We start from the raw sequence: 25,489 nt of genomic DNA on the forward strand, positions 1-25,489 counted from the left end.
AAAGGTTGGTAATTCCCATTCGTTGTAAGTTTATAGCGGCAATCAGCTCATTGTAAATACAGTATTAAAAGCGATGATTATAATCTCAGCGATTATGCCATATCCGGAAAATCAATGTAATGACCGCAATGTCTGGTAAAATAGCAAAACGTCCTTATAAGTTAAGATGTGAAAACTCCGTAGGCGGGAACAGTTTGAAAGTTACTGCACAGAAAGGGAAGTTCGAAAGACCGAATGCAATACTCGGATACTCGTTCGCTGTTTAAACATCTAGATAGAGCCCCCATTTAGTACTGATTTTCAACTTTAATTAATATCGATTAGATTAACAGCATAAACATTTGTAATAGTATTGCAGACGATCAACACTTTAGTGGATGATTTAATTTAACTTATTAGTTTAAACTTACGTTTAATTGTTAAGCAACGTAGTTGGCATGGAATGAACATTTCATGAATTATTTTAATTTTTGATAATTATATGTAGCTTGAAGTCCAATATTTGTCAACAAATTATGGGGCAAACCATTATACCAAAGTCAGATAGGACTTTATTCACTCATAAATATATATATATATATATATAAACAAAACAAAAAACAAAACAAAAAAACAAAAAACAAAAACAAATAAGTAAAAACAACAATAAAGCAAACCAACAAACAAAGAAAAAAATAAAAACGCATCCGAAAAAAAATCTGTTTTCGCTAAACATTTAAGTTATATCCGAAAACTCGAGCACTCCACAGGTACACGAGGACAGGGCCCTGTCAGAGCCTCTGGGTGCCCCTCCCCTTTTTATGTGACTGAATTTCTTCCTAACGTTTAGGAAGAAACAGGAACGCACAGACAAATGGACTCCAATTCACATCGCCGCGCTTCAGGTGCTCCGGAAGGGTTAGTACTACCTAATAATATTTCCAAATGTTAACTTCTTATATGAAAAATAAGTGAAATCAAAATGTACGTTTATATTTTTATCATTATTTCTCTGCTGTGGTAATATCCACGGAATGCTGTTAGCTGAAAGATAAGTGCATTGGTATCACACAATGTGTTAAAGACACATAACTAAGTATTTTGTTTCATTCTGTAGTTTACAATAATTCGTGGGAATCCATTTCCAAGATCAGTGTCTATACATGCGTTATAAATATGCTTTTTAACGTCAATTTTTTTAATCGTTTGGTGTTAGAAACGATCACTTATGAACCCCCCCCCTTTCATCAAATTCACAACAAATATATGTTAGATGTAAGATGTAAAGTAGCGAACAAAATATCACCCAAGCATCACCCAATTGGTCAATATGTAAGACCATGGAAGTATAACATCTAGGTTTTATGCTACCATGCTTCGACATACATACAGTTTTGTATCAGTATTTTGTTTTTGCTTGAATTATATAAAATGAAACTAAAAAACTTGAAATGTCTTACAATTTTTGGGGAAAACGTAAAAAAGAATGCATGTCATAAAATAAAATTTGTTCATATAAGTTAACAAAAAAGAAGAAAAACGAACAAAAACAAACACAAAAACAACAACAACAACGACAAGAAAAAAACCAAAACAAACAAAACAGAAAAAGGCACAAAATAAGAAAACAATAATGACAAAAAAAAAAAAAAAAAAACTAAACAAAGGAAAATCCCCCTCCATAAAAAAAACGAACAAAAAAAAAAAAAACAAAACAAAAACAAAAACAAAAAAAACGCAAGAATATGTTAGGAAATGAATGTCCAATATGTTGACTAAGTAGTCTAACAATATGAGAGGACCACCAATGGCTATTATTACATGTAAAGGGTAAAGGAAAAAAAATTGGCAATTATTCTCAATTCGATTCAGTAACAGATTATCGTTAAATTTTGATATTTTCAACAAACATTACAGACATCCGGGTACTTGTACAATAATCGCGTTTTATGACTGAATAGTGAAATACTTATTAACAAAGGGAACATTGGTATTTACTGTTGTCGACTGAATAAAGAAAGACCATTTTATTTTTTTCCCTAATGAATTGAATTTCGTAAAGTTACATAAACGGTTACAAAACTTACAGATTAATAATTCTCAGCCAGAAGGCGAACGAAAACTCTTGTACCCTGAAACACAAAAAGCGTGTACAAATAATAACAAATACATACTGCATACTTAGACACAATTATGTACGAGCTGTATCGTTGGAACATAAGGCACAATGGAATCTTGTGGTAAAGAACTTGCGAAAATTTAATTAAGTTCTATTTAACAGTGATGCGAATAAAAAGATGCGCCTCCACTCTTGTCCGACTCTGACAAATTCCATATTTTGCTTGAGGAAACCCTTACAATCGTTCAGATAGAGAAACAAAATTAGAGGTGCACATTGCCTTCACGTAATTAAGAATTTGTGAAAGTTATGTCACAATTAATCCTGCTGGTGTAAGAATTGCGGTTTAGTACTGGTGACGGACGAACCGACGGTCAGTAACTTTATACCTCTCGTTTGGGAAGTAAGGGGTATGAAAAGTCTAAGAGATTCTTCTGATAATACTTGGGTAATAACATACGAGGGAATAATTATACTTGAGGTAAAAGCCTTTAATATTTGTGGTAATTACTTAACTTACAAGGAGGGTTTACTTTGGCATCAATTTGGTTTAGTTTTGTTTCCATTAATCTCTGTTTATTATCCATTTGCCTCATTTTGGTTTCTATTTGCCCCGTTTTTGTTTCAATTTGTGTCTTTGTTTCTTGCATTTGGTTCCATTTCGTTTCCGTTTGTTCAATTTTCGTTTCCATTTGTTCCATCGTTGTTTTCATCCTCCTGGACTTGTCTTCTGATGAATCCACCCTCTCTTTTAAGGCTACGAACCCGGGAAATAAATCTAGAACATTGACTTTTATGACTTGTTTTGGTAGTAGATTTGTTTGCTGTTGGATTTGCGGTTGGGTTGGTGGTTCGGTTTGCGGTTTTGAAACTTGCTTTGATGAGACAGCATTTTCATTTGAAAATAAATTGTTATGATAAATTGGGTTTCCTCTAAATCCATATGGTGAATCGGGATAGGGATTATAAAAAGGATACACTGCCGATGTTCTGTAGTTATGAATGTTCAAAAAGACAATCATTAAAACACACTGAGTAATTGCTTCCATCTTCGTGTCACTATAAAATAAAGCAAGCATGATATCATTTTGTTTTTGTACAGAATAAATATGCATGGAAACATGGCGTAAAAATGCTACATACTAAATATTAAATGTAATGCCGTATCAATTCGAGACCCCTTACATCACCGTATAGAACCTTGTAATATGGATCGAGAATTAATCCACCACCACGTAATTAAGATTTTTACATGTCGTGTTACACATATATCTGAATTCGGTATGCGACTTAAACTTATGGGTGTGATATGGGCCTAGGGTCGTCGTAAGATTTGGGGCAATTTAATATTTCAAAATGCAAAAACTTTGCATGAACGAGGAAACAAGAAACAAAGGCGATATATATACACAATATAGTGAAATGAAGAAAACAGATTACACACAAAAACTGACGAATAGGAAAACAAGACATCACATACAAGTAGGATTCAGTTGCAATATGAACTACCCCCCCCCAAAAAAAAAAAAAAAAAAAAAAAAAAAAAACAGTGCGTGTCATCAGGCGCTTTGGATATTCAACTTCTTTCCTCATAATCAACGCTGCGTCGTTGCAGCTTCATCGTAGAATACGTTCTGACAAATGAGGAACGCCATGAAAAACAGTCATGCAATAATGCAATCGGAATCTGAATTGCTCTATTTTCTGAGCAGAAAAGTGAAGTAAAGTATTTAAACTTGACTTGATCATGTTAATGATAATATCACTAATCTGAATATATGGTAATTCAGTGATGTTTTTCGGGCCCATACACAAGGGGTGCATCCTTTTTACTGACATGATTATTTGGGTCAAAATCACTTTACTATCTGGATTCACACACACACACACACACACTAATTGGTAGGCATAGACATATTCCCTTGATAAATTTGCACATGTCTTGTGAAGACCAAAATCTATCACAAATATCTCTAGGAAACATTCTGTTAATTAGTAGGGAATCCTGTGACGTAACGAACAAAAAAAGACCAAAAACCAAAAAGAAAATGAAAGATCTGGACTCGGCCGGACGTGCGTGAGACACTCTACATGATGATGACTGATCAATCACTTTGTTCTGTTAAAAGGATGGGCTACCCCCTCTATTTCGTGCACGGAGGCGAAGTACCCTAATGACAAAAACATGCGGTCGTCGCTTTTTAGAAAAAAAGCTTTTTCTGTGAGACAACGGTCACCTAAAAATGTGATAGGGCTATGGTGACAACTGTTAAAGACATCAAACTTTCCTGTATTTTCCAATGAACTTTCATGACTAGTCTTAAAGGTAAAATCAGAGATTTGCAGCGTCCGATTTGAGACAAAACAGATGATAGTGAAAGTGAGACAAATGTAAATGACATCAAACTATTACTATCATCTACTAATAAATTTATCAACAAGTTAGAGGCGTTAAATCGGTTAGTGAGCAGCAAGGTACGAAACGTTAAAATAATAGGTATAAGGAGAGTATGACAATTAACACCTAACTTACCTTTGCTACCAATAAAATTTGTCAGCAAGTTAAAGCAGCATAAGACATATTACCTTTATATACTTTTTACATGCTTATATGTTGTATTTTCTGAACTTCTACAAAACATTTATGATATGATATCTTTTATGTCAGACAATAAACGTCTAAATTTGGAATTACATTTGCTTTAGCATACTTTGTTTCTATGTCATGACGTTAGGAATTTTTTTTATTTTAAAAGCCCTTTTATTTTTCTGACTCATACAACGTTATACAACAATAATAATTTTATTAACCCATTCTCCAAAAATCGTCGATATTTGTCATGTTTTTACCCACATCTGTTTCCAAATTGCAGTTGACAAATGATCGTCATCAGGCCTTCTATTTATAAAGCCAAATCCAAAGATGCTTACTATGATATAAACTATGAAAATAGAGTATTCACTAACGATTTTGGCATTAACAGCTATATTTATACTGTTTCGAATATTTTAGTGTTTGTTAATGGCTCGAACTAGATATTACGTAAGTGTTGCATTTAGAATTATTGTAGAATTTTATGCTGCCTAACCACAATTTCTCATTGCAAAAGGATCATGTTTCGCACTATCGAGCTTACACTAAAGTTCAATGAAGCTATATTGTTTAACAAATAATAACTTATTTTAAAACAATGTTTATTACAACTGCAGCATTCCGAGAATAACCTAACTTTTATTTGTCCAGGGAAACAATATGCTGCAACGCAATACCGAAAACACGAAACATGAAGATATTGATCCATATAGTAGTAATCAACATTACATCAAAAAATGCCTATACAATCAATGTATATTCATTACTTTAATATCAAAATGAAACAATTGGTTCCATTGATTTATCCGAAAGGAGGAAGCCACATCCAGCACAAGTTAGTTCTACTAAAGTATGGTAAAGGTGCTTTCTTGTGTAGTTCCCTTGTATTTTTTTAAACACAGTTCATTTTAAAATGAGCGTAAGAAGTTACCAAACACAATTAACAAAGGAATAATAAATAATATCTCACCATACTTTCTTATTTCAATCACATGCATTTGCATCCTGATTCATTTTAATAAAAGATCAGTTTATCATTAATTGTTAGTTCATTCCATTATATAACAAGAAAGATTTGAAAGAGTAATCAAGGGAACCAAGGTTATAGCGGTATTGAAAAGAATGCAATCCAAGTGACATAGACCAGACATGGAAAACAGACATACACAACAAATAACATAAAGTAACTAAAATCATACATACAAAATAACAAAAGCAAATGAGCAACTCGGACTCCACAAAAAACTGGGAGCATGGACCAGGTGCACCGGTAAGGTAAACGTCCTCTGCTTTTGTAGAAACACGCGCCGAGTTGCTCATAAAAAGTCAAGTTCGGGGTAGACAAACGAAGGAAGGAAAATTATGAACCGTCGAATAAATCAGATTTCATGGTGCAGAAAGATACATCGTAACGATCTACGAGTTCATGATGACGACCATAAAACTTCTGTAGTGATGACTTCATAGAAACATAACCCTGTTCCAGAAGCCTATTTGTTAGAGTTCTAGCGCGATACAAAAAGTCTCAAAAAAAAAAAAAAAAAAAAAAAAAAATATGCAAACATTTAATAAACCAAATCAATGGATAGTGAAATATGGTTAAAGAAATTTGAATGGTCAGAAATATACAAAAGCCAAACTTAATTTTTCGCATTTTAATTTTTATACGAAAGGAAATTTGAGTACAACAATTTGATGTTACACTTCTTGTAGTTTGCTTTTGAAGGATTAAAAACCAATTTATAGTTAAGGCTTTTAGTAACTCTGGTACATGTTTGAATCAGCATATATAAGTAAAAAAATTGTGTTCACTCTTGGCCTTGACATGAAGGAAAATAATCTTGTATGACACATTTGGTATGTGTCTGTTCCAGATTACACACTTATTTGTTTTTGAAATGTATGTGTTATTATTAAGAATGGCTTCCTATTTCCATTATTGTTAAAGTACTTTTTGTACATACTTTATTTTTGGATCTTTTACTTTTTGGTTTTGTTGATGCTAATGAAAGGGAGCTACTGTACAGCAAACCACAATTTTTAATATTGGTGTGTTTATTTTTGAATTATGTAAAATTATAATCGGTTATCGTATGGAATTGCCTCGAGTCTTGGTAAGGGGCATGAAGTTTTGAACCAACAGATCTGTCATAGTTTTTAAATAGTACAATGTTTTTACAACTCGTGTCTATGAAAGACTGAGCTGCCCATTACAAGACATTCCATCAAACAAGTAAATCCTTTATGGTGACTCATATTATTATTGCCGTTATTTTGAATAAGTCTGCTGGGCTTTTACGTTTTTGAGTGGTGATTTATTTCATTAAGTAATCGTGTATTTGAGAAACAACGAATCGTCGGACTCGCTCATATTTACAGGCAGTGCACAATATATAAAAGACGTTATATGTCAAAGCAAAAGTGGCAATATTTCGAATATGTCTGATTCTTAACTAATAAGTAAATTTATTTTTCATTTTCTAACCAAAAGCATGGAATAACTACATGAAAACACTTAGTTACATTTGTTGAAAAATACATGTAGATCAATTTGCATGTGAACAAAGTCGAACACGTTCACAATTAGAAATTGTTTATGTAAATTTCATCATCCCATATTTTTATTATGTATTCCAGAATTCTAAGTATAGTATTCTATTGCATTTAAAAAAAAAGTAGTGCAGAATATAAAATGAGTATAAAATCTATTTTGACTGTTTATGATATATCCATTATAGACAAGACTATTATATATAACAAATGTATTGTATCAAAGATAGCTCCAGCTCTTTTGTAGGGAAAAGATTGCTGGTTGTGAACAGGTATGTCTTACACTTTTTAAAATCATATGAGAAAAGAGAAGTCTCTTAACCTGCCGATGAATTTTTTAGTTCATACAGATTTTAGTAGAAATCGGTTTGCCAATTTATTTATTTTTTAGTTTCTCTGTATTCTTTAAGTCAATGTTATGATTTTTTCCTTTTTTTATCTAGTCTATGTCTTCGGGATCATATATTTCCCCTTCCTTATTCTGATCACAGACCCGTTTTGCTGTTATCGTTGACTACCAAATTAAATCCATGTTTTGTCATGTTTGCAAAATTTACATTTTGATTTTCTTTCTATTCAGTTGAACATTTTAACGAACTGTAAAAATTGATAGGTAGGCTTTCCAACCATTATCACACTTTACATGATTCTTAGCTGAACTAAAACGGAACTACTCAGTAGTGTAAAGCCCACTATAATGCGCAAGAGTTGAGTGAAAGTTGATCATTGCTTTTAACATAAATATAAACAAAGAAAACCATGCTCCAAGATACATTTCCTTTTTTCAGGATTTTGTGTGTGCATTTGGTTTTGTTGCTTCTCATTACCACATTTCAGCCATATTATTTCCTGGAGGGACTTTCCTGTGTTTTATATGTAAACTATTGTATAATTTGAAATGAAAATTATTTTTTGCAAAAAATATTTTTATATATTTATTGTTTAACGTATTGATGATAGGTTATGTTTCTGGTTAAGGTTAACTCCTATATACAATTGTATGCATAGGAAAAATGAGGTCTTTACATAATGATAAAGAGAAATTCTCTGTAAAGACCAAATATAATTCTTTTACAACGGCAGTTCATTAAAGTGTTATGAGTATACATCTTTGGGGATGAATCATTATAATGTTATAGATTGAAGATTGTATTAAAAAAGAGTTATTATTTTGGTGAATCATTGTAGACACATTTGTACCGTAATATATGTAATAACGAAGGTGACTGAATTTAAACACTGGCTGTACTATTACAATATCAAATATTTGTTAAACTATCAAAGTTTAAATCTATAATGTCTTCATGGATGGTTTCAGAAGTAATGAGTCCGTTGAAAACATCGAAAGTTACATTTTTGTAGTTATTATTAATATCTAATGTTGGTGTTAATGGCAAATGGCTTAAATAGTTGGATGCTAACATGTAATGAAGACTTATTACAGTAAAAAGAGATTTGAAAGTTTTAGGTTTCTACATAAGATTGAACCATAAGAAAAATGGCTCTTGAGTTCTCGATAGTTCAAACTCATTTGTCATTAGGAAGAGGGTAATGTTTCTTAAATGTCTGTGAGAAAACAACACAAAACAAAAAACCCTTTGAAGTTTTTTGTTGTGGAAGTAATACCATATTAGAATTAATAATCTTTAGGCCGTGGCGATCGACAATATGCCTTTAGGCGGTGATAAGCTTCACTTTTATACGAAACGCAAACTAAAATTATCATCATTGTGTGTCGTCAAATTAGTGTTTTAAAGATAGGTGCTTACTATTTTGTTTCTTTATTTTTCCGTCTTTTTCATTCTTCTTAAGCATGAATTTACCTGCAGTTTCCTACGGAGTGGCTTGACTGATAGTTATGAACCTGGACACAAAATTAAATCCCCGGTTATTGTTGTGCAGGTGGATGACGTATTTGCATAATAACCGCAATTTCAAAATGACCGCAAGATACACTGAAAACTGTCAAGGATGTCAAAAATGAACGTGTATTCATTTTGGTATAAAAGTAAACCGCCAGAAAAGAAAATTACACATGCAATCCATATTCTTGTTTATGTCTCAAAAGTTCGATCTATATTTTTGTGCTATCAATTAATCAATTCACATATTGATTTAAACATTTTGGTAGCTTAAAAACACAAAAACAGTAACGTTCGAGAAATATGTAAATTACCTTAAGACGTTTGAGTTTAAAAAAAAAACATCGGGAGAAGATCTTATTTTTTCGTTTTTCTACTGTATCGATGGCTTCAATAGAAATGAGATAAACGGTTGTTAACAATGTTGATTGATTGATTGATTGTTGGGGTTTAACGCCCGAGCAACAATATTTCAGCTATATTCAGGCGATGAACATGAAAGGGATCGACAAATTTTGAATGCAACAAGATAAAAGGGAGGGATGGGTAGGGTCGGCAATTAAGCCTCCTGTGGGGGAGTGCAAAGGTTCCTACTCCTATCGAATATCACAGCACGGTTCTTTAACGTGCGAGGAACGTGGCATCTTTCCCAACACGGTACACCACTATGGTTTGCGGTCAGGTTATCCGTATTATAGCCTGACAACCCCAGCATGTACCCCATTCCACCACCTGGGGCATACATCTCAGTTGCTCTGTAGGCAGAGCGCCTAGCCCCGGCTAGATTTCTGAGCACTATTTAGTCTCCTTCTACGACAAGCTTAGCGCTGCTTCAAGCCTATTCTTTTGACACCCGGACCTGCACGGGGAGTTAACAATGTTAAATGATACATATATATATATCTATATATACGTCTCAGAATGTGGCGACTCTATTTGTTACACCGCGCCATCGGATCAAATTGATACAGGGAAGATATAAAAAGATATAGAAAGGTCTGAAAAATTCCCAACGATGGATGTTAGAACTGTCAAATTTGCGATGCAAATTTTTGGTCGTTACCTCCGCGGGACTCGAACTCGTACTGCTGTGACATCTATCGCAACACCGCCTGCACAAAGTCCAGCGCCCTAGACCACTCGGCCAGCTAGGCAAATTTGACAGTTCTGACATCGTTGGGAATTTTTCAAACCTCTGTCTCTCTCTCTCTCTCTCTCTCTCTCTGTATATATATTCTCAGTATTGTCAGTAATTCTTAATTTGTGTCAGTTATGATTAATAAAAAAAAGTTGCCTCTAATCGTCAACAGTAGCAAATAGCATTTATGGGATAAAGTTCCAAAAACAAACTTGCATTCTATTACATCTGTACACATGTGAAACTCATAATGGATTTGGTACTTAGTAAAATCTACTCAGTTGAAAGTCACTGTCTGCATAAGAATCATACGACGTAAGACTTAAGCGATTCTTCGTAGTGGTATTAATTCAATGTGGATCCTGAAAAATTCGAAAGATCTTTTTGAGACAATCAGTTCAAGACTATTATCTGAATACAATAGCATTAAAACCTTTGATTTTTCAACACTGTATACTTCTACTCCCTATACTCAGGTAAAATCCCGACTTAAAAACGTAATACATCGTTGTTTTTTTTCAAAAAAGATGGTATAAATGTATAGTTCTTGGTAGAGATTCCTCATACTTTGTAAGAAATAATTCCAAATCATCTTTTAGATATACAGAGGAAGATGTTTACAAAATGCTGGAATTTTTAATCGACAACATATGTGTCTAGTGTGGTGAATGTGTTTTTCAACAAACGGTCGGCATTCCAATTTGTGCTCCTTTACTTGCTGACCTGTCCCAATCAGGAATTTCCGGACTCTATAGGTCTTGTTTCGTTTTTACCTTCAGGTTATTTTTATGATACTTGATTATATACTCTTTCGTGTACCTGACTTTTATGATGTTTTGGGGGTAAACTGCAGTATTACCTGTGGTGTGAGGGTTTCCTCGTCGTCCATTGAAGACCAATGGGTGACCTTGGGCTGAAAGTTTCATCCTGGTGGGATTGTTGTCTATCCAAGACGTATACTCGTTAAATGTAATAATTCCATTTTCAAATATTTTTGAAAGTGATCATGTCCTCCAAAAATCATACCTGAATTAATTTTGGGTAGACTACTGATAAATCAATATATACAGTTTAGACCATTAGGTTTTTATAGTTCATATTTAGTACGTACATGTATTACATGGTTCAACGTACGTTTATTGAATAAACTTCTAATTTTCTTATAGAAAAATATGGACTTAAAGACTATCATTTTACAAGGAATATTGCTATTCGGATCAATGGTCGCCGTTGCCAAAAGTAGCACCAGTTTGGACGCAAGAACTACAAATTCCAATCTTCGCAAATTTTGTTTATTGCTTGCCTTACCAGGTCGGGAAAATGGCCAAGATTTTGACAAATTTGAAGAAATATTTAATGCCCAACTTAATGAAGTCGGGACTGAAATATTTGGTAATTCAGATCATGATAATAGGATGAAAATATCTGAAAAAGATTGCAAAGATAAAAATAGTTTTATACCTAAATGTACCTATTATCGAATAGCAATAATTCGAAACCATTTAATTAATGATATGCGAACACTTAAGGTTCATCTTGGTCAAAGCTTTCAAAATGCTGAAGTTTTATATATAAATCTTCTCTCCACTTGGTACATGGACAAAGTGTTCCTTAATTTGGAATGCGGTCCTTTGGATATAACATTTCAGTGGAAATATATTGCAATTTGGAGCAATTTATTAGAATCTCGATTAGAGTTTTGTACATGGTCGAAACCTTTACATAAAACAGTTGCTAGAAATCTTAGAAAAGAAGTGAAGACAATATGCGAGCACGACAAAACTGAGACAATTTGCCAACTGCAACAAATTTTCGACTTTGTAGATTCAGTTGATCAAATGTGTAATTTCGTCCCATCAAGTAATTGGACAACAGATTCAGGATCATTTAAATACTACAAAAATGCAGTGCGCATCTACTTGTTTTTCATGAGACAGCAGAAAAAGACTGGTGATGTTTATGACATATACGAGAAAACTTTGACAGAGGAAGCAGTAAGGAATGACATTTTAAATATAATATCTAAATTATTTCAAGACTTTAGGGCAAATGACCTATCTCTTACAAGAAATCTTTTGAAAGTTTTACCAAAAACGATGTATATACAATGTGAATACAGTTCACCTTTCCCGACTTTTAAGTGGTTGGTCTGTGCTGCTTCAAAAGTTTTTGAAGAGCTTCGTGTCTACGTCGAAACTTATGTTGAAAAAAATATCAATAACCGAAGGCAAAAAGTCCTGCCTTCGAATATCGATATTCGAGATTACATAAAAAACTTGAAAACTTCTCAAATTTTGCAATTAACACAAAAGAACACTGTTGACTTACAGGTTGTTGCAAGGACAATACAAAATAACATACAAGATAGATTCAAACAACTAGGAACGTACTTTGAACAGGTTGCTGAATATCAACAAAGCAAATTAAATGCTGACGTAATGTACCTGAAAGGCCGGATTGAAATGTATTCGAAAAGATTTGATGATAATATAAAAGAACTCCAATCATCAATTAAAACACTTTTAGAAAATTATAATCGAGTGGCAGTTGCTGACGTTGCTCAAGCTGGGGTAAAAATGACAATACGGATAGCAAAGGCAGGAAATCCATTCAAATGGCTTACAGACAGTGGTAATTCTGATGATATTCTAGAATCTGCAACCGAAATTGCGGTAGCATCGAGACTTTTGACTGAAACAATTCAAAGTTCTGAAGGTTTTGACAAACTTCTCGAATTCAGTAAAGAAATTGCGTTAAAACTTAAAAACAATGAGGCAATGTTGAAAGTTGTTAAGGACATCATTGACAATGCAACATGTATTGTTGAGGTTGTTGGTCAGGGATTTGAAGCGCAACAATCACAGTTTTTAGAAGACTACAATAACTACTCTCCACAAGTGACAAAGGATGACTTAGCGAAGCTGGATTCCTATTGGGGTCTGTTCATAGACGGGATATGTGATGGAATTGAATCATCCGAAAGCATAATAGCACAATCAATTCGAGGATTTGAAGAAACTAAAAGAAAATGTCGAGAAGCCAAGACGATTGCTTCAAAACTTATTGAAACACAGATGGAGATATATGATCTACAGTTTGAACTAATGGAAACAATGGCCAACTTAATGGGTAGTCTTACACAAATTCAAAGCTCAAAAATTATTGGGAAAGGCCCTAGAGTACAAAATCCTGCTAACTTGTCCACAGAGAATATTGAAATGTTAATGGCAGTTTTTTCCATGTCATATAATATATTCCAAACTACTAACATTCAAAAGTTGTGTAATATCATGGAATACAGACATGGACAGAGACCTTCGTTATGTAATGGTTTAGCAACAAATTTGGACAAACTGTTGGCTCTTTCAGATCCAATTTGCTACACAGAATTTAAATACATGACAGTTTCAACTAAAAACCCTAATAAGAGAGATGATTTTTCGTGGTTAGACATGCAAAAACTATATAGAGGTGAAAGTGTTTCATTTCAGGTACCCAATAGTAAATGGTGGATGGATCATTCAAGAATTTCAGCTTCTGAAAGAAATCAAAGCTTTTTTCTGTCCGCTCTTGAGGTGTATATGCCAACAACTAGTAAGACGACGCGTGGAGTAAGTGTATTTTAGATTCCACATTAACAAACGAAAGCAATTTGGTATATCAAAGCTTCTTACTGTCACAAAACAACATCACATATCATAAGAAAGTATCTAACCAAGCTGAGCCATTTATATAACTAAAACGTTCATTTTTGACGACAAAACAAACTTTTCTTGGAAGCTAAACAGTGGTCCAACAGTTATAAAATACTTGGTAAAACTCGCAATTGTTCTAAAATTCACGACCTGCCACACTGGAGAACGCTTCCACGAGATCACCGAGGCGAAATTGTTTTGTTTGGATAATGAGGACTGTGGAGTTAGAAACAATACTTACCTTTTTGATATTTACGTTTTACTAAACTAAAACGATAAACCATTATTGTTATGTCTGTTTAAGTATTCACTTAGAAAAATTCTCTCTTAAAAAAGAACAAAAACAATAAGTAGAAATCGAATTTATACGTCAGAATTTAAATGGAAAAAAAAAACAATTGAATTTATCCTTACATTGATTAAAAAACGGCATTCAGTAAAAACGTAAAAACATATATATATTCTCTCATTAAGAACCACTGCGACTGCTTTCACTATCAAATATGCAGCCCGACTAGTGTTTATATACTAGTCGGGTTGCATTTTTTATGGTGCGAGCAAACCTCGTGTAAAGAACCAAACATAACTTTAGTCTAATTTTAGGTTCGTGTGTACGTGACACCAACCAATATTGACAACAAATTGAGAGACGATTCCAACACAAGTTACGTGATAACTCCTCTGGACGACATAATTAGTGTATTGAAATCATCATACGAAGAAGGACAAAACGGAAGATGTAGATTGCAGAATATGAAAATATCAAATCCATACTTTCACTGTGGACCTAATACTCGTCCTTTGTTCAAGGACTTATGTCCAACTAAACTGCGTGAGTTTGTTTTCTATGAAGTTTATACACGCATAGCTATAATTTAATGGTCGACAATTTATCAGTGGGTTATGTCAACAAAAACAATAATTGTTTTACTTCGGAAATATAAGCACGATATTAATACATAGTCATTCTATAACAGAACACCATGAAATAACTATTTTCTTCGTTTTATCTATCATAATTTCTTCATAAAACATCAACCATCTGCATCATGAGAACCTATTAATTTATTCCAAATGCTACAGGTTTCTTCTTTCGTTTAAACCGGATGTGACATATTTCATATCGGGAAGGACGCTTATCAAACGATCAAGGTTGAATGATCCCAAATTTAAGAAGAGTCTAGATTGCTCATTTACTTTTGTTTCTATATACCTGCTATTTTGTGTATGTCATGTAATTTGTTCTTTGTGTCCATTTTCTTTTTCTGTCGTTTGATTATGTTCTGTTTGAATACCATTCGAATACTGACCTGGTTCTATTGATTTATCTCCAACACAATAACAAGGCAAGGTTATACACACCTCAGTCATTGCCTCATCGATATCAAGAGTTACTGTACTCGTAATTTGTAAATACATGCTGATCCATGAAATACCAGCATTAAGTACATATATTTGAATTCTATTACAAATATCTAACATATCAATTGCATTTACAGAAAGTGATATACCTGGCATGCTACTACCGTCAATTTATTCCAAGTTTAAACTGCGCATAGAAGGCTACGAAAATCTGAATCTTAGTAACCCAGTAACCGATATGGATGTTGTTATTGGTGTGAAATATTGTGCCATAAATCCCAGTGGCAATAGCATACAAAGAAAGAAAAGACATACCTTACGGTATTTATCCATTTGTATAGCTGAAAACCCTTACAAGGGCCTAAAATACAATAATTTTACAAATGACACTTGAAAGTCTTGAAAGTTACGTTCGGTAGGTATCAGCAGATACATTCAAGTCGAAGTCTGCTATGGTAAGTGCGGGTTATTTTCCAGCCAAAAGCGTACTACATACATTGACATACGTTTTACTTGATAATACGTCAACAGGAATTATTCTTAGAGAAACAAATTGTACCTGTAGAGAGTATCTAAATGGTACTGTAGCTCATACATACTATCAAATGGTCTTTTTACACATACAGACTGTCCGTATTTGTAACAATGTTTTGGATTTTAATGAAAGGAACATTTATGTAACCGAGAAATTTCTGCATCAAGGTTTTCGATATTACAAGCTCGTAAAAACATTTGCAATATTTTTCAACCGATACAAGGAACTCATTCTCAAATACGCACGTCCTTGTAAAGGATTTATACGTGCAGTCATCTCTTACCCTTTGTTTTACGGTAACATTCTATAAAAAAGCACTTAAAGTTCTATTATCATCCGATTGATTAACTAAACTGTTGAATAAGACCATTCGTAAGGTATATAATTATGATATTTTCATAAAATTGTTAAGGATCGAGTTTTTGGTATTAACACTGACACCCTATTTAAAAGCAGGTCCTTATTTCGTGACTTATGAAGTACAGTGATTCTCAACCCCGCATGAAAAGAATTGGAATTGATTGTACATACGATTGGGGCATAACGTTTTGTATGTTTCAACTGGTCTGGAGCTGGCACGTCAGTTAAGTTCTAGTAATCCTTAGTTTGTATATTTGTGTAATTTGTATTCAGTTTCTTCATTTCCGCTGTAACATGGGTTTAGGCCTTTTTGAACTGATTTTAAGTGTGTCTAAATGTGTAATATTAATTCCACAGTGGCCAGATTTTGACGAGGGTTGTGATCACGCCGAAGTACTACAACTCCGCCGCGTTTTTACCTTCAGTTTATGTTTTTATGTTACTAGTGTATATAGGGACAACGCCTTCGCTGTATCTGTGTAAAATGATATACTGGGGCAAGCTGCAGTCTGCCTGGTGATGTTAGGGTTTCCTCATCGTTCATTGAAAACCAATTGGTGACCTTTGGCTGAAATTGTCATCCCGGTGGGTTGTTGTCTATTTGACATATTCACCATACCTGTTCTCGCTATATACTTAATAGTTTTGCATTCCAATGGGAACACATTGTACTCCTTTACTTGCTGACCTCTTCATTCACTCGTATGAGGCTGACTTTATAGCTGATCTAATCCGAAAGAAAGAACATCATTTAACTAGATCTTTTAATCGCATTTTTCGCTATGTAGATGACATATTAACTTTAGGTCTCACTAACCACTTCTAACGTTTCTATTACTTTACATGTTAAAATAGTAATTTTCAAAGTCTCACTGTGAATTCCCAGGACAAATGACATCTTAAAGTTGCATACCGTTGCAAAGCTTGGAAAATAAGGCTTCCAAAATCATTATGCTACTGGTACGATGATTGTTGAAATTCTTCACAAAATTTACATGAATAAATAATACTGAAAATCCACATTTTTACCTGTTAACTGACAGCATGGAGGCAAATTACTCACACATGTAAACAATATTTATACACTTTTGTAGTTAATTACATATATGATGAGAAGTACACATTCTCAGCTTTATTTTGACTACTTTTAATCATAATACACACAAATAATGCACTTACCATGCATATGTCCATGTTCGGTGTGTTTTTGGTACTACATAGGGGGGTGGCCATTTGACCCGGAAGTGGTTAGTAAGACCTTAAATAATCATAGTTTCGGGGATTTGATACATCGCATTTCACACAAAGAACTTAAGATAAAGGATACTACAGACTCTGTGAAGTCAGCCTCATACCTAGATCTACACTTAGAGATCAATGATAAAGGAAAACTATTGACCAAACTTTACGAAAAACGTGTTGACTTTTCATTCAGAATTGTCAACTTTCCTTTCATCTTTGGCAACATCCCATTCAGCACCTGCGTATGGAGTTTTCATATCACAACGCATACATTATGCCTGAGCTAATTACACAGACATTTTTGTATTGCGTTAGACTTCTTAAAATTAGGCTTGTGGTGCAGGGTTATGTTGCAGCCTGCCCTGTGATGTGAGGGTTTCCTCATCGTTCATTGAAAACCAATGGGTGACCTTAGGCTGAAATTGTCGTCCCGGTCCTGTGACACATACAAACTACTAAGCGGTTATGTAAAATATATAGACTACTTAACGGTCTTGTAACACGTACAGACTACATAAGATATTAATATCATACATGCGATGAATTACCTTCTGTTTTTTATAATTAATAAAAACAACTTCTTTATAGAACAAAGAGAGGTTCAGGTAACAGCAAATGTTGTTCGCAAGACAAACAGTACTTCTCCGAGAAAACTCAAAAGTGCGAGGCATGTCCGACTGGTACTAAAAGCTACTATAACAGCCTGTTTTGTGGTAAGTTTGTTATATTTGTATTTATACAATAGATAAACTGAAATACACATCCTTGTCCGTTTGTATGGTTTCTGAGTTCTTTACATATCGGTTCTACTTAGTGGCTGAAAAACTCCAACAGATGACGCCGTAAGCATTTGTCATGATGTTGCAGGCGTCAAGTTTTTGATGTAACGATCTATATTTCATGGTTTCATTTAAAAACAAATGTTTCTTCTGTTTTGATAGCATATGAAAGAAAAAGAAAGGCTTATAAATACCTGGACATTCTTTAAATTCTTTTGTGTTATGACAATTGTCAATCGAAGATCGACATTGTCATATCCGTCGCCAAAGCTGAGTGATTTGTAAAATCTTTCTGCACTCCCGATGAAAGTAGTTCTATCAATGTCCACTAATTCCGAGTCTTCAGGAATTGTTCGATGAATTTAGATTTCATTCAAATTTTATACATTGTTACTTTTGCACGAGAATAGTACATTTGTTTGTTATGAAACTAACAATTATATACATTCATATTTGTGGATGAATTAGCATTCTGATCTAATCGTTATTTTCACCACTTTTCCGACTTGTTTTCCAAATAAGAAAAAAACTTTATTGATTCATATTAAATGAAATTCACAGTGGTAATTTCCATATAAGAATATAAGATGTAAAAAGAGACGAATTGACGATACTATGACAACTGTCCAAGAGTCTGTCCTTCTGTGCAAAGTTAGAACTGATCTCATTTGTAACTGACTTATTTTTAGCATATTTTTTATGTATATTTGCTATTTTTTTCAATTTCTTTTGAAATCAATAGTGTTGTTATTTTGTATTATTTTATTAATATGTATTGTAGGACAACTTATTGATATTCGTTACCCTGACAACCTATCTGAAGCTATAACATATGAACAGGCAGTTAGTCTGTGTCAGAAATATGGTTCATCTATAGCGTCGTTACAGCTGTTCCAAGAAGCCAAGACTTTAGGTCAAAAGTCATGTGTATGTGGATGGATAGAAGGGTCTAAAGTTGATTCCATTACTGCTAGAAGTACATGTACCAGTAAATCAACTTGCATAGAGTCAGGAACACGATCTGTTCATTGCAAAACAGTGTTTACTACTTGAATAAAACAGGTGTGCGTGGAAATTGATATTCAATTTATCAATAAAATGATGTCATTGTCATTGTTATGATTTACTGAACATGAATTATTTCTCTCTAAAAATCAATAATACACAAGATTTCATTTTTTTAGAATTTGAAAATTGAGTGGCACATAATAAGAACTTACTACAAGGTTTGCGAATATTTGTATTTCCTTTTCGGTAAAGAGGAAAAGCCTTTCTTTTAAAAAATTAACAATTTTTAACAATTTGCGTAATTTTACATACTTTGACTTGTTATACCAAAGCTACCCTTTCAAAGAGTAATCAAGGGAACCGCGGTTATAGCGGTAATCACAAGAATGTAATCCAGGGACAAAGACCAGACATGAAAAACAGACATAGACAACAAAGAACATAAAGTAACTAAAATCATATATACAAAGTAACAAAAGCAAATGAGCAACTCGGATTCCACTAAAAACTGAGAGCATGGATCAGGTGCACCGGTAGGGTAAACGTCCTCTGCTTTTCTAGAAACACCGGCCGATTTGCTCATAAAAAGTCAAATCCGAGGTAGACGAGGAAAGGAAAACTATGACCCGTTGAATAAATCAGTTTTCATTGTGCAGATGGATACACCATAACGATCCACGAGTTCATGATGACGAACATAAAACTTCTGTATTGATGACTTCAATCTTGTAGCAACATAACCCTGTTCCAGAAGCCTATTTGTTAGAGTTCTAGTGCGATACAAAAAAGTCTGCGTAGTTTCGGCAAGCTCTGGCATAACGTATGAGTTGTGATATGAACACTCCATACGCAGGTGCCGAAGGGATGTTGCCACAGATGAAAAGAAAGTTGACAATTCTGAATGAAAAGTCATCACGTTTGTCGTAAAATTTGGTCAATAGTTTTCCTTTACCATCGATTTTTAAGTGTAGGTCAAGATATGAGGCTGACTTCACAGTGTCTGTAGTATCCTTTATCTCAAGTTCTTATGGGTAGATGCGATGTATCAAATCCCGAAATTAGGATTGTTTAAAGATAATACGTCATCTATATAGCGGAAACTGAGATTGAAGGATCCAGCCAAACAAATACCTTTTTCTACTCGTACAAGAAAAGCGCAAGTGGACAATGCAATACGTTCAAAAGGAAAAGGAGATCATTCAAAATATTTTACAAAGAAAACACTACAAATGAAAGGGGTCAAAAAAGTTTATCTATTCGTACAATATATTGAGTGTTGCTAAATTGAAAGAACCATACTGTAAACACATTCTTAAGGCCTTTTGTATTTTACAAGTTAAGTTATCACAACAAGTATATTTATTATATTTGCTGTAACGACTTATTTCTATAGAATCACATTTTTTTAAAATAAAAAAATATCTTTTACCATGCAAAGATTTTTTCTAATACATAGGAACGAACTATTCTGTTTGTATGTATGTCTGACCGTTTGTTCGTTTATAGTTTCTATCAACATCTCCTCTGAAACTGATGAATGGATTTTTACGAAAGTCGCTCACATTCTTCATCAGATGATGCTATTGTGAACTTCCTAATTTTGCATTTCCATCTGAATGGTTTTCGGGATGGGATGTATGAACTGCTCTGAGAAAGCAAAAAAAAAAAAAAAATGGATAAAACGCACACATTCTACATAAGATAATACCATTGTGAGGCTTCTATTTCTATATACCTTTTTAAAAGTAGGAGGTGTAAAGTGATCTATCACATGTTTTCCATGTCTAGTCTTTGTACCTGGATTACATTCTTATAGAATCTTGGTTCCCTTGATAACTCTTTCAGTAGAACATTTATCAACAAAATACTGTTGGTTCTTTGACATTTTCCTCTTATTTATCGGTGTCCCAAAAATGGTTATTAAATTGTCTAAATCATGCAAAAGTTCCATTCAACTAAGATAACATTACGAAACCTACAGAAAATCTCTATGTAAAAAGGGAAAAATATATAACTACAACCTCGGTTTTAAGTCCCATACGAAAGACACACACACTATTTATATCATGACAAACAAAAACACAAAAAGTTTGATCAATGATTCCTTCGCATTTTAATGCCATATACAAATGTCTAGTCTGCCTCTTCGATGGCTAAGTTTAAAAAAAATCATCCCATTCTTCCTCCACACTCTCTGCAATAAGGATGCCCTTCTTGTCCTGACAATGACACTCTCTTATTATACGATGGTTACCGCTACTCTGACTTCCAGAGTCTGAGTCCCTACCTCACCGAAGGCTTTCGCTGATAGACAGCCTTCAGCTTTGATAACCATATTATTAGCAGATTGTATAGTTAAAATAGCGGTAATTGGTCTTAGCTGTGTGGCTGTTATATGCTCCGCCTTGGATGTGGCACTATAAGTAACTAGTGTAAATGTCTCCTCTTACGTACTAGATATCAATACCCTGCAATGTCACATGCATGGGTTACTGTATGCGATACTCTCTACACCTTCCGTGATACCATTGGCGACTGCTGCATATGCAGAAGCACCTGTTTTCTTTTGGTCCAACAGCGGCTCTGGTCTCCATTGGTTACCTGATACCTGTGGAAGTTCCTTCCTCTGTGGTCCCCAGAATGTCTGACAAGTCACCTGCGATTCCCACTCGCTCGTTACAAAAGCTGCACCTAATCCATATGTTCTTTCATACACTCGACTGTATGGGTTTCCCAGTCGGCATCGGTCTTGCAATCTATGTTGAAGAAGTGATACGTCCAATCATTTCTCTTTCGCGGAGAAGTCTTAGTGTTAATCATTTGTGAAAAATAAGACAAACAAAATACTAAGAGGTAACAACTGTACATACTTTACTAATTATGCCAGTTGAATGTACTTATTTTAACACAAGTACAAATTCTTACCGTGTCTTGCGAATCACTCTCTAAGTTCGTTAGGGAATCGATATCACTTGCATATTTCTCAATCGGACAGTTCGACTCCATGTTTTCTGGTGCACTGACACCACTCGATGTAATTTACTTCTAAATATTTCTGGAGTACTCGAAAAGGACCTCGCCAGTAGGATGTAAATTTAGGGGATTGGCCCACTTTCGAATTTGAAAGAACTTAAAAACTTGATCCCCTTTTTCAACAACGTGCCAATTTAACTTTTTGTTATGATAACTTTTCTTGCATACTATTTCTTGACCTATATGTTTGCTGACAAAATGATGGGTCTCCTCTATGCGTTCTTGGAGTACCCAAACCCATTTGATATGTGAAATTTTCTTAATATAATCTAAACAAAACGTACATAATGTATATTGGTGGAGCAACCTCTCGACCTAGCATAATGCGGTTAGGTGTCCTGCCAGTTGTTTCATGGGTTACTGATCGATAGGCCATCATAACTATTTCAGTTCAAATGGTGTTCATCTACACAAGAAGTCATCATTTTGGCTAATGTAACATTAATGTCACAGCCATTCCGTCAGATTGTGGGTGGTAGGGTATTGTTCTTGTCTTGCTGATATCAATCAGATGACACATTTCTTGAAACAATTCATTTTCGAATCAGAATCAACGGCATTTGGTACTTGTTTCTTGGATTTCAACCAACTTTCTCATTGGCGCGCACGTTCTCTTATATTGACGTTCTCGTTCGCTGCATGCTTCACAGCCTAATACATAAGCGGCTACGTCCTTTCGTAATAAAACCTATCCTTGATTCTCCACATGGTTTTCTTAATGACATGATGTCTTGTTAAAATGGTATCGCTGAGAAATTGTTTGTCTTCCTGTGAGAGGCATGATTTGCTACTTCCTCTTTGCTACATTTGTAAAGTAAACCATCTTCAATCTAGAGATCGTCAAGATGCGACCATACGCTCTTGACAAAGTTTAAATGCTTTTAAAGGCTGGTTTTTGTTCATCTTTCACCCATTACTGTTTTCATTTTCCTGGAGTTGTTCAAGCACTCCTTCAGACGCCTCCGTCTGGGTAATTTTTGTCCCGTCTTACATTGATGTGATTGTTTTGACATTATTTTTTTCTTTCCAATCAGTTTCGAATCCACACTGTCTACAGGGAACCCTGCTAAGCGAATTTGAGTTTCGATGTTGACTTCCAGCTATATGTGTTATATTCATATCATACGAAGTCAAGACGTCGAGCACCAACTGACCTTCGGCGGTTTTAAATTCATTAACCACTCCAAGGGGCTGTGGTCTATCCTAACTATAAATTTCCATAAACGAAGTGTCCGAAATATTTAACAAAGTGAACGACTGCGAGCAAATATTTCAAGTAACGCAGTACTTACGCCTGCATTTCGAGAGAACTCTACTGCCATATGTATTAACCCTTTCAGTTCCATCAATTTCTTGTGACAAAACAGCTCCGATGGAGACCTGGGTTGCACCAGTGTCTAGAATAAAGGACTTGCTGAAGTCAGGATGACAAAGAATTGGTGCTTTTATGAGTTTTAATTTCAGTATCTCAAAAAACATGCTGGCAGTCGTTCGTCCAACGACATTATATTCCCTTGACTGTCAGACAGTGCAGACGTTTGGCTGTCTCCGCATAATTTTCTATAAAACGTCAATAGCACCCACATAGACCAAGGAAAGACCATAACTGTAAGACATCTTTTAATTCGATCTAGCTTCTAATATCATCTGAATCGGTGGCAACATAATCCTGACTAACAACATGTCCAAAAAAAGATTGTCTTTGCAAATAATTGACACTTCCAGGTTTAATTTTAAGACCCGGTTCCTTAAACGGTTAAACATTTTTCCAGGTTGTCTAGCATTATCTCGAAACTTCTTCCTATTACAATAATGACGTTAAGATATACCAAGCAATTACTCCATTGCAATCCAGGCATGGCTTTCGCCATAAGGCATTCAAAACGTGGCAGGTGCACAAGCTAATCCAAATGGCATTTTCCGGAACTGAAATAATATCCTGCAAGTTGCAAAAGCCGTTTTTGGTCTGTTACTTTCCTCTACTTCTTCCCTCTAATACCTTTTTTTGCTTTACTGGGTGATCAGGCACAGTGTCGATTTTGTGTGCACAATGTAAGTCAACCTAGATCTTTGTCAGAAAGGACAAATATAGCTTCATGCTTCATAAAGAACTGCGTAACTCTTTCTTTTCCTTCCATTGTCAGTTCATCTCTAGCTTTCTTTACAAGTTGTTGTAATTCTTAATCTTAATTTCTCCTACGATTGTTTCTGCCTTCATCATCTTTACGTCTACTGATACATCCATCAGACAAATTGGGACATACTCATGTACTAAAACTAGTTTTGGCTAGAAGATTACTGTACCGCTCAGAAAATATATCACATGGTTCTACGATACTTTCTTAACAATCTGTCTCTGTAAATGGGGTATGGTTACATTTTCGGCAGCACAGACTCTGTAGCATCCCAATTGTTTTTTTACAAATGGTTGTTTGAAGGACCTATTCTGTAATTTCAACACATGTTGATGAAGGTCGATGCTACAATGATGCTCCTTCATATAGTCCGAACCAAAAATACCATCTAGGGATAAATCTGCCACTATATTTCAATCTTGATTTGTTCTTCATATGTTTTTAAGAGGAACAATCCTTCCCCTGCAATATTAATCTCTGTTCTGTTAGCTGACATGATTCTCTGGTTTACTGTTTGCTGGTAAGGGTGCTGCTTCAGGGGTAACGCATAAACTAATTGATGAGATACTAAGGTAACTGTTGCTCCTATGTCGACTAACATTTTGGTGTTGAGACCATTCAGCTTGCTGTCTATGTAAACTCCAGCATCTAAATTTGATGAAACTGTCGCCTTGATGTTCGTCTGATTGTCCTGTAATGGGAGAGAAGCTCCTTCTTCTACGTCATGTTTAACCTCTTCTTTTCTTCAGTTCTGTACATTCACTCCTGAAATGTCCTAACATGTTACAATTGAAACACTATATGTCATTTTTTTCAGTCAAGCCTGCGTTCTTTTTTTGCTGCTTCCTCTTAGTTCCGTCTTGAAACTATTCATTTTCCTTTGAATCTTTTCTACTTTCTCCGTGAATGCCTCCACCTTTGACAACTCTGCCCATTTGTCTCGGTATTCACATATATCATTTTTGCAGCCCTCTCACCGTGTCGAATCGTCATTCAGCATTGTAGCAATCCTCTAATTCTACCGTCAGACAATTTGTTCGATTTAGATTTTTATATACTCGGGACTTTTGAGTATGCCTTCCTAAGTTATTAAGTATGC

At 34.5% G+C, this 25,489-nt stretch overlaps 2 protein-coding genes across 3 annotated transcripts; one reads left to right on the top strand and one right to left on the bottom strand.

Moving 5' to 3' along the window:
* Positions 1-964: 964 nt before the first annotated feature.
* Positions 965-18,848, bottom strand: LOC148626393 (uncharacterized). Of its 2 annotated transcripts, none has more exons than XM_088571220.1 (4): positions 18,409-18,848; positions 2,619-3,157; positions 2,067-2,111; positions 965-1,023 (listed from the first exon to the last, which is right to left on the bottom strand). In XM_088571220.1, exons 1-3 carry the CDS (start codon positions 18,414-18,416, stop codon positions 2,080-2,082), a joined length of 579 nt encoding a protein of 192 aa, XP_088427346.1. In that variant the 5' UTR covers positions 18,417-18,848; the 3' UTR covers positions 965-1,023; positions 2,067-2,079. The 2 variants fall into 2 exon arrangements, with proteins under 2 accessions (XP_088427346.1, XP_088427347.1); XM_088571221.1 differs by lacking the exon at positions 18,409-18,848 and adding an exon at positions 4,632-4,722.
* On the top strand, positions 12,440-19,289 carry LOC148626394 (uncharacterized). The gene is made up of 5 exons (XM_088571219.1): positions 12,440-13,852; positions 14,540-14,768; positions 15,436-15,619; positions 18,024-18,148; positions 18,996-19,289. The coding sequence occupies exons 1-5, from the start codon at positions 12,680-12,682 to the stop codon at positions 19,265-19,267; spliced, it is 1,983 nt and encodes a 660-aa protein (XP_088427345.1). The 5' UTR covers positions 12,440-12,679; the 3' UTR covers positions 19,268-19,289.
* Positions 19,290-25,489: the final 6,200 nt, after the last annotated feature.

This window comes from Perna viridis, chromosome 2 (assembly GCF_037379345.1).
Source record: "Perna viridis isolate PV_CMFRI_1.1 ecotype Kerala chromosome 2, ASM3737934v1, whole genome shotgun sequence".
Lineage (NCBI taxonomy): Eukaryota > Metazoa > Mollusca > Bivalvia > Mytilida > Mytilidae > Perna > Perna viridis.